General features: G+C 42.3%; 1 protein-coding gene across 1 annotated transcript; it reads left to right on the top strand.

Moving 5' to 3' along the window:
* The first annotated feature begins 221 nt into the window (after positions 1 to 221).
* Positions 222 to 9,641, top strand: myb (v-myb avian myeloblastosis viral oncogene homolog). The gene is made up of 15 exons (XM_083934453.1): positions 222 to 262; positions 2,470 to 2,587; positions 2,842 to 2,913; positions 3,015 to 3,107; positions 3,886 to 4,106; positions 4,695 to 4,926; positions 5,024 to 5,092; positions 5,194 to 5,298; positions 6,043 to 6,303; positions 6,950 to 7,065; positions 7,167 to 7,281; positions 7,397 to 7,492; positions 7,659 to 7,757; positions 7,887 to 7,970; positions 8,289 to 9,641. Exons 1-15 carry the CDS (start codon positions 240 to 242, stop codon positions 8,400 to 8,402), a joined length of 1,818 nt encoding a protein of 605 aa, XP_083790579.1. The 5' UTR covers positions 222 to 239; the 3' UTR covers positions 8,403 to 9,641.
* The last annotated feature ends 3,960 nt before the right edge of the window (positions 9,642 to 13,601 follow it).

Raw genomic sequence — 13,601 nt, forward strand, 5'->3', positions numbered from 1 at the left:
TAAAACGCAAAACTCCGGACTGTACGTGAAGTACACTATAGTGGACATGCGCAGTTGGGCGCGCAAGCTCTCAGGAGCGCCAAATTTACCGGGATGCATGCGAGGGAGGGGAGGAGCAGTAGTAGAGGCTGCAGTAGTTTAAATTAATGTCAACCTGCCTCCTCGCAGAGAACTAACCCAGCGCATATAGTGAAAGTACGTGCTCAGCGCAACCTGCGAGCCGCTCCACAGATATTAACATGGCTCGGCGGCCGAGAAACAGGTAAGCTCAAACACACAGTTTACTCTGTACTCTGCATCATCTTTAACTTTCCTTTTGCCGCTACGTGCGTGTTTTAACTGGCGTAGTTACTGTTTTTTTTATCCTGTGTTAAGTGTTGGAAACGGCGTGAGTCGGGGGGTTAATATTTCCACTCAGTATGTCTTTTTTTATTAAGCTGTTTTTGCTTTTGTGAAGCCTTTTTTTTGTTTTCTCGGCCGTTAAAGCCGATAGTGGTGTGGGTGTCTCGCTCGCTCGCGCGCTCATGACAGGTGGTGGTCATCTGGCATGTGCGCTCCTCGAGCTGCTGTCAGTGGTGAGACAGAGAAAGGGGTCTCTCTCTCTCTCTCTCTCTCTCGCTCTCTCTCTCTCTCTCACACACACACACACACACAGACAGACAGACACACTCACGCACGCACACACACACACACACACACACACACACACACAGACAGACACACTCACACACGCACGGATTAATAACATTAGGCGCGGGCAGGCGCGTGCCACGCTGTGTGCAGGACGGTGCGTGGACATTGGTTTTAATAGGAGCTTATAATAAACGCAACATGGAGTCTATATACTTATCTAAAAGCATTTAAATAATAGAATATAGCCAATTTTAACAGGCAATTAAATGTCTTAAATTTAGTTTATGCAGGTTTTGATCATCAGCCCAGACACAGATGTTGTTTTAACTTACATATTGAATGTATGTTCTAATATAGCTGGTATAAAGGTCATTTTAAACCCGCCTCGGTGAACAGCTGAATGTCTCCGCAGCATCTCTGATAGCGAGTGGCGCTCTTATTTTGGAAAACTGCGCTTTCTCGGCCACAGCGTGTCCTGTGTGAGTGCACTTGTCCCGAGAAGTGGCTGCGTGTTTTTTTTTTTTTTTTAATATTTCCCTCGTTTTCATACAAGAATCGCCACAAACCTTCAGTCACTTTCACCCCCTTGTTTTACACTTTCTCGTTGGGATCGATCGGCACCAGCTTTCTGAAAAGCATCTGCATACTTGAATGGAACTTGTTTCAGTGCGGGTTATTGGCGTATTCTCGGGGTTTTACACCGATAACATGAAGAAAGCGCGAGTTCACTTCACGCAAAAACACCCCGCTGACTGACACACGAGCAATGATTCGCATAAAATTGTTCAGTTTTCGGTTGATTCATCCTTCTCGGCATGAGTAGAGCGGTTCTGTTTGTTGTCTTTTGTTTGCTCGTGTGTGCACGCGAAGTTCTCTGCATTTTTTATTTCACATTTGGTGACATATATTCTTTCTTTTTTCTGAAAAGAGTGGTTTGACTGTCCAGAAATATCATAATTAAAAAGTCCAAATTCATACAATTGACGTATTATCATTTAATGCTTCAAACATAACATTACTGCAGTGCATCTGTGTGTATCTTTCTGTATGGCCATTGGTGTTAGTCAGGTAGTCAAATAGACAAAAGAAGGAAGATAATCCATTGTAAATACCCTCAAACACACACACACACACACACAAACACTTCTCACTGGGGTTCCTGTTCACCTGTTGCTCTGTATGACACCAAAGTACCCTTCCTAGCTTCCACGTTGTACATGCTCTATATTCTGATTGGTTAAACAACCCCTCAGTGTGTGTATGTATGTATGTATGTGTGTGTGTGTGTGTGTGTGTGTGTGTGTGTGTGTGTGTGTGTGTGTGTGTGTGTGTGTGTGTGTGTGTGTGTGTGTGTGTGTGCGCGTGTGTGTGCATGTGTGACTGTGTTGTACAATGCAAACCACTGCAGGTCTGAACACGCCAGGGTCACGAAATTATGATTGCATGTGCCAATCCCAGTATCTGTGGAAACCAAAAACATTGGAACCTGTTCATTCATCCCCCCTCCCTCTCACTTGCTGTTCTTTTCCCTCTCTCTCTCTCTCTCTCTCTCTCTCTCTCTCCTTGTGGGTGTCTTGGCTAAAAGCCTGCACCCAAACCTTCAAGAATGACTGGTTCTGTCTGTGTTGACACCTGATGAGTTAAAAAAGTGGGCCGAGTTCTTTATGCACTTTGTAAAGAGATGATTAGGGAGTAGTTTGCAAATACACAGCTACTTATTGTGCTATTACTTACCTTTCTATTATCTTACAATATTCCTTTTCACACAGCCTCCACCTCATTTATTAAATTTGTGTCTGTCTCCCTCTCTCTTTCTCCCTCTCTCTATGTCTGCAGTGTTTACAGTAGTGAGGAGGATGAAGAGGAGACCGAGATGTATGAACACGATTATGATGGAACACTGGTCAAGGCAGGGAAACGGCACCTTGGCAAAACACGCTGGACACGGGAAGAGGTACACACACAAACACCCGTCGGAAAACAGATCTACACCTGCTGCTCAGTACAAAGTGAAGTTTGGAGAGAATAGAGGAGAGAGATCACATCAGGAGAGATAACTCCCCATTGACGTGGGAACTTTCTATTTTTTTATTGTTATCTGGTCTAACCACATTCACAGACTATTATGTTAAATCGGTGGGGGTGATGCTCATTGCATTGACATACAGTATATATTATATGTCTGACGAACTGCAATTTCTTTTTCAGGACGAGAAGTTGAAGAAACTTGTTGAGCTTCATGGATCAGAAGACTGGAAAGTCATTGCAAGCTTACTAACTGTAAGTAGGAGGCCTGTGCATGCATAAATGCACACACATACACAAAAAAAACTCCCGTAGCATAAGATTGATTACTAATCCCGTGCTCTCTGACCCACCAGAATCGTACAGATGTGCAGTGCCAGCACAGGTGGCAGAAGGTTCTTAACCCAGAGCTCATCAAAGGGCCGTGGACCAAAGAGGAGGACCAGAGGGTAAGAAAGCAGCTTTTTTTTTAGAAAACTTTAAAACGTACGCAGGACTTCACGGGTCACACACAAAATATTAAAAATCAGTAAAACCTTCACATAGTAATGTAGAAACACCTTTGGTGAAGTAATTTAGTTGGATACCACTCACAGGAAACAGGCATCAAATGTCATCCAGGGTAAAAAAAACAACAACCAACAATTCTTTAGCAACTCCTTTGCTGCTGTTGCACATTTTAAGTTTCCCAAAAAGTTTTCGTTACTCAACAAGTAACATGCTTAGCCTCTTGAAGCCTGTGAAGTATTTATTGAACTAGTCCAAAGGAGTTATATTTCTACCCAGATGCCACTGTAATGATTAGCAGAGAGGCTAACGTTCCAGTGGAAACTCCCTCACTGCTCACCAGCAGGTGTTCTCAATCACCTCGACAAGTTGAAAGATAAAGAAAGAGGGAAGGAGGGAGGAGAAGAGAATCATTCACTGACACAATGTATAAGTTTCTGACATTTTCCTGAGACTAACAAGTTTTTTTTATTGTCATTTTCTCTCCTATCTTCTCCACCCCTCATGTACCTGTGATCTTTTTTTTTTTTTACCTTGTTATTTATCTTACTCTGCACCCTTTCACTTCTCCCTCTCCTCCCTGTTATTGCTCTTTCCTTCCTCTTTCCTCATGCCCCCTCCACTACCATTTACTTCTCTTCCTTTTCAACTCTCTTCCTCCTCCCCTCTCGTCTTTCCTCTCCCCCCCCCCCCCCCACAAAAACACACCCCCACCCCCAGGTGATAGAGCTGGTCCAGAAGTACGGAGCCAAGCGCTGGTCAGTGATCGCCAAGCACCTGAAGGGACGTATCGGCAAGCAGTGCCGCGAGCGCTGGCACAACCACCTTAACCCAGAGGTGAAGAAGACGTCGTGGACTGAGGAGGAAGACCGAATCATCTACCAGGCGCACGAGAAGCTGGGAAACCGCTGGGCCGAAATCGCTAAGCTGCTCCCCGGCAGGTAAGGCGGAGAATGAAGAAGAGAGTAAAGGTGGCAAAAAAGAGAAGCTAGATGAATCACTGATGCCTCGTTGGTTGACTGTGCAATGTTGCGGTCGAGAGGGTGAAACGGAGGGGAGGACAGTGAGGGAGGAATGAAAAGAGAGGAAACAAATGAGAAAAGGAATGAAGTGAGCACACAGAACATGAAAGAAGATGGAGGCGCGACTACAGGAAGCATTTCTGTTGTGTTTAAAGACAGGAACAGAATGATTGGGAGGACAAAAGGTTAACAGACAATGTCAGGGCAGGGTGTTGTTTATATAGAAAGGCCTAGAATCAAATGAATAAGACGAACGGAATGGGTGAAAAAAGATACTGTAATTTTGACATGATTGTAATTGCTCTGCACTGATAACTTTATCAGTTTTGTATGTGTGTAAGTGTGTGGCTGTCTATCTGTGGCAGCCTCTGTGTGTCTGTGCCTGTATTGATAATGCTATCAAGTACCACTAGCAGTCCAGCAGGATGTCATGGCATTTTGTATGCTTGTGGATGTGTTTTGTAATGGATAACCTGTAAGTATATACGTTATTTTCATGACACCCAGGACTGACAACGCTATAAAGAACCACTGGAACTCAACTATGAGGCGAAAAGTGGAACAGGAGGGCTATCTTCAGAGCGCGGCAAAGAACGGCAACTCCTCACTCGCCATGAGCCACGGCTACGTCAAAGCCAACAATCACATCATGGGTTTCCCCCACCACTCGCCCAGTCACGCGCAGCTGCCTCCCCTGTCGTCGTCACTCAACTACGCCTACTTCTCCGACACACACAGAGTAAGTGAGCTTTGGGATGCTGGTTAGGGAAAAGTAAATGACGGCGATTGCATAGGCTGCAGGTGATTCATTTATTTGTTTCTGATTGGCTCAACAGGTACCGTTCCCCATGGCCTTGCATTTGAACATTGTGAACATTCCCCAGCATGGAACTGCTGCTATACAGGTAAAAAAAAAAAGCAAGTAAACACTGTAATTAATCACTAGTGAGGAGACGAGAAAGGTGAATTGTTGCTGAAAATCTACCTCCTGCCCTCGTTTTCTCAGAGACACTATGGCGAGGAGGACCCTGAGAAAGAGCAGAGGGTAAAAGAGATCGAACTGCTACTCATGTCAACAGAAGATGAGCTGAGAGGCCGGCCATCACTACCAGTAAGTTGTTTGTTTGTGTGTGTGTGTGTGTGTATGTCTGCGTAAGTGTGGGTGAGCTCTTTGAAATGTTAAAATGTGACATCTAGGGCCGCAACTAAAGATTATTCTTTATTGTCGATCAATCGATTAGTTGTTTGATCTATAAAATGTGAGAAAGTGTAAAATGTGAGAAAATGTTGACCAGTGATTTGTCCGCAAAGATTTTCAATTTACTGTCATAGAGAGGAGTAAATAAACTGTAAAATATTCACATTTAACGCGCTGGAATCAGAGAATTTTGTCTTCTTTTTTTTAATTACTCAAACTGGTCAAAATAGCTGGGGTTCAATGTAATAGTTGACAACTAATCGATCATTGGTAGCAGCTCTAGTGACGGCACTATTTATGTGCATGTGTATTTGACCCCAGCTTTGAGGACAGTGGTTGGATGCGTGCGTTTGTGTGAGGAGGAAACATCTGGGGGGTCTGGTTCTGCAAAAGTGATGAAATAGGACCTTATCGCCATTTTAGTGTGTGTGTGCATTACTCCTTGTGCAAGCCGCTACCCAACACTTCTTTACATTGAAGTTCCCTTTCTTCTTCTCTTTTTCTCATTTGTTCGATTTTTACACCTCTTCCCTTATTGTCAGGCTTGCATTTTTCTCTTTTGTGCTTGTTTGACACTTTTTTTTTTTACACTCACCCTACTGTGCTGATATTTTCATTTCTAGGCCTCACTCTTTATATCCGTTTCTCCCCCCCCAGATGAATTTGTCCTATCCGAGCTGGATCAGCCAGAGCTCTTTGACCAACAGCTCAGAGGGTGCAACGTTGTTACCTCATCACCAGGCAGCCGCGCCCGCCCTGCCTCTGGATCAGAGCTGCCTACCGGAGGAGAGCGCCTCTGCGACACGTGCCCACGGCAATAACAATAACAACAACAACAACAACAACAGCAACAGCCATCACAGCAGTCCGACGTTCTCAAATTCTATCCCAGAGTTCATGGAATGTGTCATTGATTCGGTAAGTATCCGGATTTACTTTGTCTTTGAGTTACGTGATAAGACGACATTTTGTTCACGACCAACTGTCTCAAGATGAAGAAAGATAGCTTAGCAAGTAGCGTAGCAACACGCATTTTATCAAGTAGTGGGCTTTGACCCCGTATTTTCCCGCCCTTTTCCTAGAGCCTCTCCTCAGTGGTTGAGGCCACTACCAGTGGGCTCATGGATAGGAGCGTGCTCAGAACAGACAGGGTCTTGCCCAATGAGGGCTCAAGAGCTGCTCACGGTGCATGGGTTGGTTTCATCTGCTCAACTCCCAAGCCTTCACCAGTCAGAAAGCTTCCCTTTTCGCCCTCACAGGTAGTTAAAAGTAGCCGTGTGTGATCAGAATCCATCCAATCACCAACCTGCCACCTGATGATATCAACAACCAATCATTCAGAATTAGTGTTTCCCCTGATTTTTCACCATCACTTTGCTGTATTTCAATCATTTCATCTGTAACTTGTCTTTTTGAAGCAGCTGCCCTTTTTTTTTCCTCCTTTCCTTTCCATTTCTGTAGCTCCGACCAAGTGTTCTCCCGTGATCTGACAGATTGTCACTGCTTTAAAATGAGTATGTCGAGGTACTTCGACTTATTGGTTTTTGTCCCTTTTGTTTCGCAGTTTCTCAACCAGTCGATGAGCCCAGAACAATCTGACAACAGTTTACCGATGAGCTCGCCCGTGGACACCAAGCCGCTGATTGACCACTCCATCAGACACCAGAAAGAGAGCGATATGTAAGTGGCGTTATCTCTAAAGTATTTTATTATGCAAATATGCAGAATTGTGGTTAATGGGGCTTTACAAACAGCTGTCTCTCTCTATCACCCTCTCTCAGGTTCAGAACTCCGAACATCCGTCGTTCGATCATGGAGTCATCCCCTTGTACGCCCACGCCTTTCAGGTCAGCCCTGGCCATGCAGGAGGCCAAGTACGGACCCCTCAAACTGCTGGTGAGAAAGAGACATCCAAAATATTTTTAAGTCTTGAATCTGTCATTGTACATTCTGTTGGGCGTCCTATAGTATTCTTGTGACTAACTGGGGAGGGGGTTTGTGCCTGTTCCAGAACTCGCCTTTGGAGCAGCAGATGATAGAGTCCATCAAGCAGGAGCCAATGGAGTGTGCCATTGAGCAGCCTCCTCTGAAGAAGATCAAACAAGAGGTACTTTCCACACAACAAAAGCATGTGTATCTACAAATAAAAACATGCAGAATATTGACAAACTCACACAGGAAGTTTTTATTTTTACGTTGAGGAAGCAGGGGCAAAAAGTGGGATGTACTTACTTACTTGCTCGACTCTAATCGTGGTGTGTTTTGGGTCCTAGGTGGAGTCCCCATGTGAGAAGAGCCCGTGTATGCAGTGGGAAGGACAAGACCTTCACACGCAACTCTTCTCCCCAAACGGGCCCGCACAGGAAGTACCTGTAAGTTCACTTTTGACCCAACAAGTCATGTTTATCTAATGTGAAACTATCCTTAATTACTCACAAATATCCTCAACACTTGATCTTAAATGCTGTTGCTAAGAAAGTTTTTTTTACGTTTTCATTCAGGACCTACTCACTAGCTCATTATTGAGTGAAGATGGACACAAAAACTACCACATCCCTCGTAGAGGCATGGGCAGCCCACTACAGGTGTGTTTAAGTTTCTATTTTATACATTTATTGATCAAAGTTTTAACTACAAGGGCGCCAAGGCCATGCCATCTTGGAGTGTTAACAAAAGTGAAAAATGATTTGTGTATCACCCTTGTGATCTGGATCCATTTGAAAATTGTCGGGGTTCTTCCTTGACAAATGCTGCACACTTCCACCAAGTCTCATGGAAATTGGTCCGGTGTTTTTTCCGTAATCCTGCTGACAAAAAAAAAAACCTCTTCCGCGGAGGTGAAAACTGTGGCGATTGCACGTTTACCATCAAAGCTCATCATCCTCTCTTTCTCTCACCAACAGCAGCTCAGTTCCTGGGAACATGTGACCTGTGGGAAGACAGAGGAACACGTTTTGGCCTCGGAGCAGAGCCACAAGTACATCAACACTTACTCTACGAGGACACTGGTCATGTAGACAGAGACACATGTCGAACTGGAAAGATCAACAATCCCTGCGCTGGACGCAGCGCCGCGGATTACTTATTTGTTGTGGTACAACAGTTGGGAGAGGCTCTTTGCCATTGGTGTTTATACACTCACACTTGTTGGATTTCAACCAACCAAAGACTAAACCTTTTTTTATTGTTTTTAAAATCTTTTATATAGAATTTGCTCTGGGTTCTATTGTTTGTCCTATTACTCTTGGTCTCGTCATTGTTATTATTGATGTTGTATTATAAATGGGAAACGGTGGCTATATAATTTGCATTGGGCTGTATTATTAATTCCGAATTTTGATATTAATATAAAGAACAAGTTGATTAATTTATTTCTTTTGTTTTGATAATAATGTTGTTGTTGCTGTTTTTTTTACAATTGGCCAATGGAGCAGTGTTGTAAGTTAAGTATTTAAGCCCTGTTAGCATTATCCTAAATCCAAAGGCATATTAATGAATTCAAAACTGACCTCTTAATTTCAGTCATGAAACTTTTCCTTTTTTTTATTTTAAACAGGCTACAACGTGTCTACTGAGAATTGCAAATGTTTGGTCTGTGCCACCTTATGTAAACACTTAACTACTGAACAAGAACAGCTGTTCTCCTGTTCTTACATCACTATTTAACCATGAATTATCACATTTTACACAACAGGAGGGGCCATCCTTATTAGTATTACCTGACCACCACATTGGCACCTTTATTTCATATAAATTGAGTTTTCATTTCAACTGTCAATTTATATCTGGCCATCGCAGTATCCTTTATGGGGAAACATTCAATGAACAAACATTATATGTGTTAAAACTACAAGCATAAATATATTTATACATTAAAAAAAAAAGAGCGTAACCCAGTAAGAGTAAGACCAAGCTGCACTTGAATCTTATATTCTCCATAAAAAGCGAGAGTACTAAACACTGATATTTTATGTAATGCTACAAACAAATCCCAATCGAAACTTGTGTTTTTTGCTTTTGGTTTTTGTCGTTTAAACATTTCTTCGAATAGTTTTGTATTGTTGTATGATGCTTATTCAATCAGCATTTTGTTTTCTTACTAAGACTGCTGTAGCCCATGTCAAACACTTAGCAGACAATCTTTTTATACGCCTTGTTTTTATACTAGCTTTTGAGCAAAAATGATTTTATAACAGCATTTATACATGCCAAGTTTTTCATGTTTTTATACTTTTCTATACTGCCTAGTAAATAAAGTGTGTCGTTTTTATTACACCCTTGTGTTCAGTGTCATTTTGGGAATATCAATGAAAGGAAATTTACGTAATTTGTTGAAGATGAAATGGTGGTAGCATTAAAAGGCTGTTCCTCAAAGACAGTAAGCCACATTTCACTATATTTAAGCTGTAAATATGCTTTAATTAGTCATTACTTTAGTACAAATAGCCTGTAGTGGGTTAAGTGACAAGTGTAAATAGCATTATTGTCTGGAGTAATTTCTCTGTTTAAAGTGAATGAACTATTTGTTCTCTGGTGTCTCCTATGCAAATATTCCGGAGGACTGTAGTATTCAAATAGTCCGCCCTCATCTCCATCACATACAATCCTACAGATACAAAGGTTTGTTGTCATGAAGTTGTTCAGAGCATATAAAACTTCCCTCCATCTGCCAATTATGAGGTAAGTGTAGACTTTATCAGCCAGCAAAGGTAACACACAAATGTACCCAACCGTTGGCACTTATTCTGAGGATAAGAGGGACCACTCACATCAAGTTTACTCTGGTGAAGAAACTCCTTTACACACTTAAATGTACTGTGTATAAATACTGTATAAAACACCACAGTCCTCACTGTTCCTCCAACAACACACACATTCACACAGAAGGGAAGCAGTGGGAGCCACTCACTGTGCAATTAATCATCTACTCTTACAGGCCTGGACACTTATCTTCTTTCTTTATGCAATAACTCTATCCACCACTTAAGTGCAATAATTTAATCTTACTGCTCATTTCTGTCATATACAGTCGTACATATTTTATCGTATACATTTCCTCTACATTTAACTTATCTGATTTTATTTTCCCTGTATTCTTACATCTACCTCATATATATTTTACTAAGAGTTTATTGTTTACTGTTTATTGTTTTTTTTTATACTTTCTGTATTTATTTAGCTAAGAGTTTATTGGTTATCTTATACTGTATTGTTTTTATACCTCCCTTGTGTTCTTGTAAGCTGCTGGAAATTCAATTTCCTTACGGGAATCATCCCAAAGGGATCAATGAAGAGAAGTCTCAGTCTCTAAGTCTAAGTTTATGTATGAGCTCCACATTTAGTCTCTTGAGGGAGACTTGTTTTCCTGTGAGGCCACGAAAGCCAAGGGGGCCAAGACTCAGACCAGGAGCTATATTTACACCCCAGCCACTCATTCCAACCACCTGCAACCCCCGCCTCACCATGATCCACCACAGTGCCCTCAAATATAGATTCCCATCTCAAGTAGTAGTCTCAGAGGGATACATAAACAGAAATGACATTAATTATGGCGGACGCGCGAATAACAGGAACTGTGATATTAAAGATAGGGCAAAACACAAGTACAGTAGTTTCCTCGTGGGTGCATGCATGCTTACTGCAGATATAAGTGACAAATAGAAATATGTGTATGTTTAAAAGAGCATGTGGTTTTAACTACTGTAACAATAATGGTGTACATAGACAGCAGAGAGATGACAGTGAGGGGCTGATGAGGGTTTTTTTAAGTTAAGTCAGTAATTGTAGTGTGTGTGTGTGTGTGTGTGTGTGTGTGTGTGTGCGTGCGTGCATGCGTGCATGCTTGCGTGTGTGCGTGCGTGTGTGTGTGTGTGTGTGTGTGTGTTTCTTGTGGAAAGAGGCCAGAGCAAGAAGCAGACTTTCACATTGGGAATTTCACCATCTTCTACTACACCCAAAAGAAAAAAAGAGGGGGAAAAAAAGCCTCAAACCCCACGAGATTTACAGACACCTGCTTCCACTGAGTGAGAAGGCAGCTGTGTGTGTGTGTGTGTGTGTGTGTGTGTGCGTGTGTGTGTGTGTGTGTGTGTGTGTGTGTGTGTGTGTGTGTGTGTGTGTGTGTGTTTGTGTGTGTGTGTGTGCATGTGTGTGTGTCTTTGTGTGTGTGTGTGTGTGTGTGTCTGTGTGTGTGGATGGTGGTTTATTGACAAAAACAATATAGGCCCAGATGGATATGGTAACACATAACATGCTGTAGTGTAGAATGAATTGATGTCAGGGTGTTTGGAATTCAAACTGAGACCAATAGGAAGTTTGCTACATGTTACTGTAGAAAGTAAGACCTTGTTGATCAGACATTACAGCTCCCAGCTCCAGTGTTGGCTCCTTTAATCGAGTGAAAAGTGAAGCAGTATACGAGGAATGTAACTGTGTTATCATCAACAGCGCCGCGCAGCACCCATTTGAGAGGGTGTGATAGTGCACAGTGTCATGAAAAACATTGGGTTATAATGCACTCACACTGATAATGAATTGTGTTTCTCAAACTGAGTTAATTTCAAGGCCAGATAAGACATTAAAATAACATAGTAAGTACATGTAAAATAGCAGTGGCATATATACGACTAAAAGGCATATCCAAGTATTTAGAAAAGCCCAAAAATATGTACCCTAAACAAAAATCCTCAAGCTTTTTGGAAGGATGAAAAAATTATGAATAAAAAAAGCTGCTGAATTCAAAATTTAAATGATATGGTTTAGGTTTTGGTTCAGGGATGCCATGGCAACAAGGATGTAAAGATGGTACATGTAATGACTCCTGGATGTAGTGTGTAACTGGTAAACAACTTTAAGAAAGAAAAAAAGAGAAAAAAAGGCAAACAGGTGCTTCAGATTTTAATTTCACATTTAAACTTAACTGAACATTTTGACACAACACAAAACGGGCATACATTAAGCAAACGTTTCATATGATAAAGGTACATTTTCTGCAGAATAACAGACGTACACTCTCACTACTACATTTTTTAATTTCCATCCTCCTTTCCCTTTTCAAATCAAACATGTCTGTCGCAAGCAGATTGGCTCATAAATTCAGTTTGACGTGTCACAATAGATTTATAGCCGGATATTGCAGGAGTGGCGGGCTCCTGAACATGCGCGTGCATACTCACAAGAACACACACACAATTCATCAACTCACAAGCTGGCCAGTGTGCTCTGGGCCTGCATAGATTACTCCAGCCTGATTTCCTCATTGCCTGGGTGCTGTTGTGGTCGGAGATACTCAGGCAAGAGCTGCCACTCCCTGCTGGCAGCGGTCAGGTAGGAGGGCTGGGCTGGGCTGGCCGGGCCTGATAACTAACCTACCCATCCATGGTACGGAGGAGAGACAAGTGGAGGGCACAGAAGAAGACAAGTGATGAAGAGACAGGGAGAGAGAAGAACACAGTTGCTCTGTGAGGTTGAAACAGGGGTATACTTCTGTGAAGCCATAGTTAGTCTAGTCTAGTCTAGTCATGGATAGTCTCTTTCTGTATTCTGCTTATATGTTAGAGTCACCACAGCAAATGATGAAATTTGCAATAAATGAACAGTTTGGCATTTTGGCAAACACACGGTTATTACTGTCAGAGCGTTAAACGAGAACATCAATACCGCTCTCATCTGTGCATTAAACCGAACTTCAGAACTTGAGTCGAGTCCAGACTCAAGTCCACTTTTTAGAAGCCTTGCACTTGTCTTGGTCCTGTGCTTTGTTGGACTTGGAATTTTCCTGGACTCTGCTATTGAGAGTCGGTCAAGTTGTTCCTGGCTGCTGATTGGAGATCAGTTGTTCAATATTGTCAGAAGGCCTTGATGTCAAAAGATGGGATGAGATGAGAGCGCCTGTCCTGGGGACCTGGTTGACGCTTGCGGAGTATGCCAGATTTGTCCGGTGACTTGTCCAGCAGTTACAATCTGGTTACACAGTTAAAATGGGCTTTAAAGCTAATGTCAGCAACTTTTTATGAAAAATATGTTTTTTTCATAGTTGTGCACTGTTTTGTGTTGTCACCAAGTCGAGCCAAAATCAAGCGCTGGTCGATCAACTGGGCAAACTTTCTCATTTTACAGCTAAACAGTACACTAATGTTTCCGAAATCACTTGCAAGAAATAGGCAACACAGTAACAAAATATTGATTCATATTTCATCAGCGCTGCCTAGTTTTACGGT

The sequence above is a fragment of the Echiichthys vipera genome (assembly GCF_963691815.1).
Source record: "Echiichthys vipera genome assembly, chromosome: 19".
In the NCBI taxonomy this organism is placed as follows: Eukaryota; Metazoa; Chordata; class Actinopteri; order Perciformes; family Trachinidae; genus Echiichthys; species Echiichthys vipera.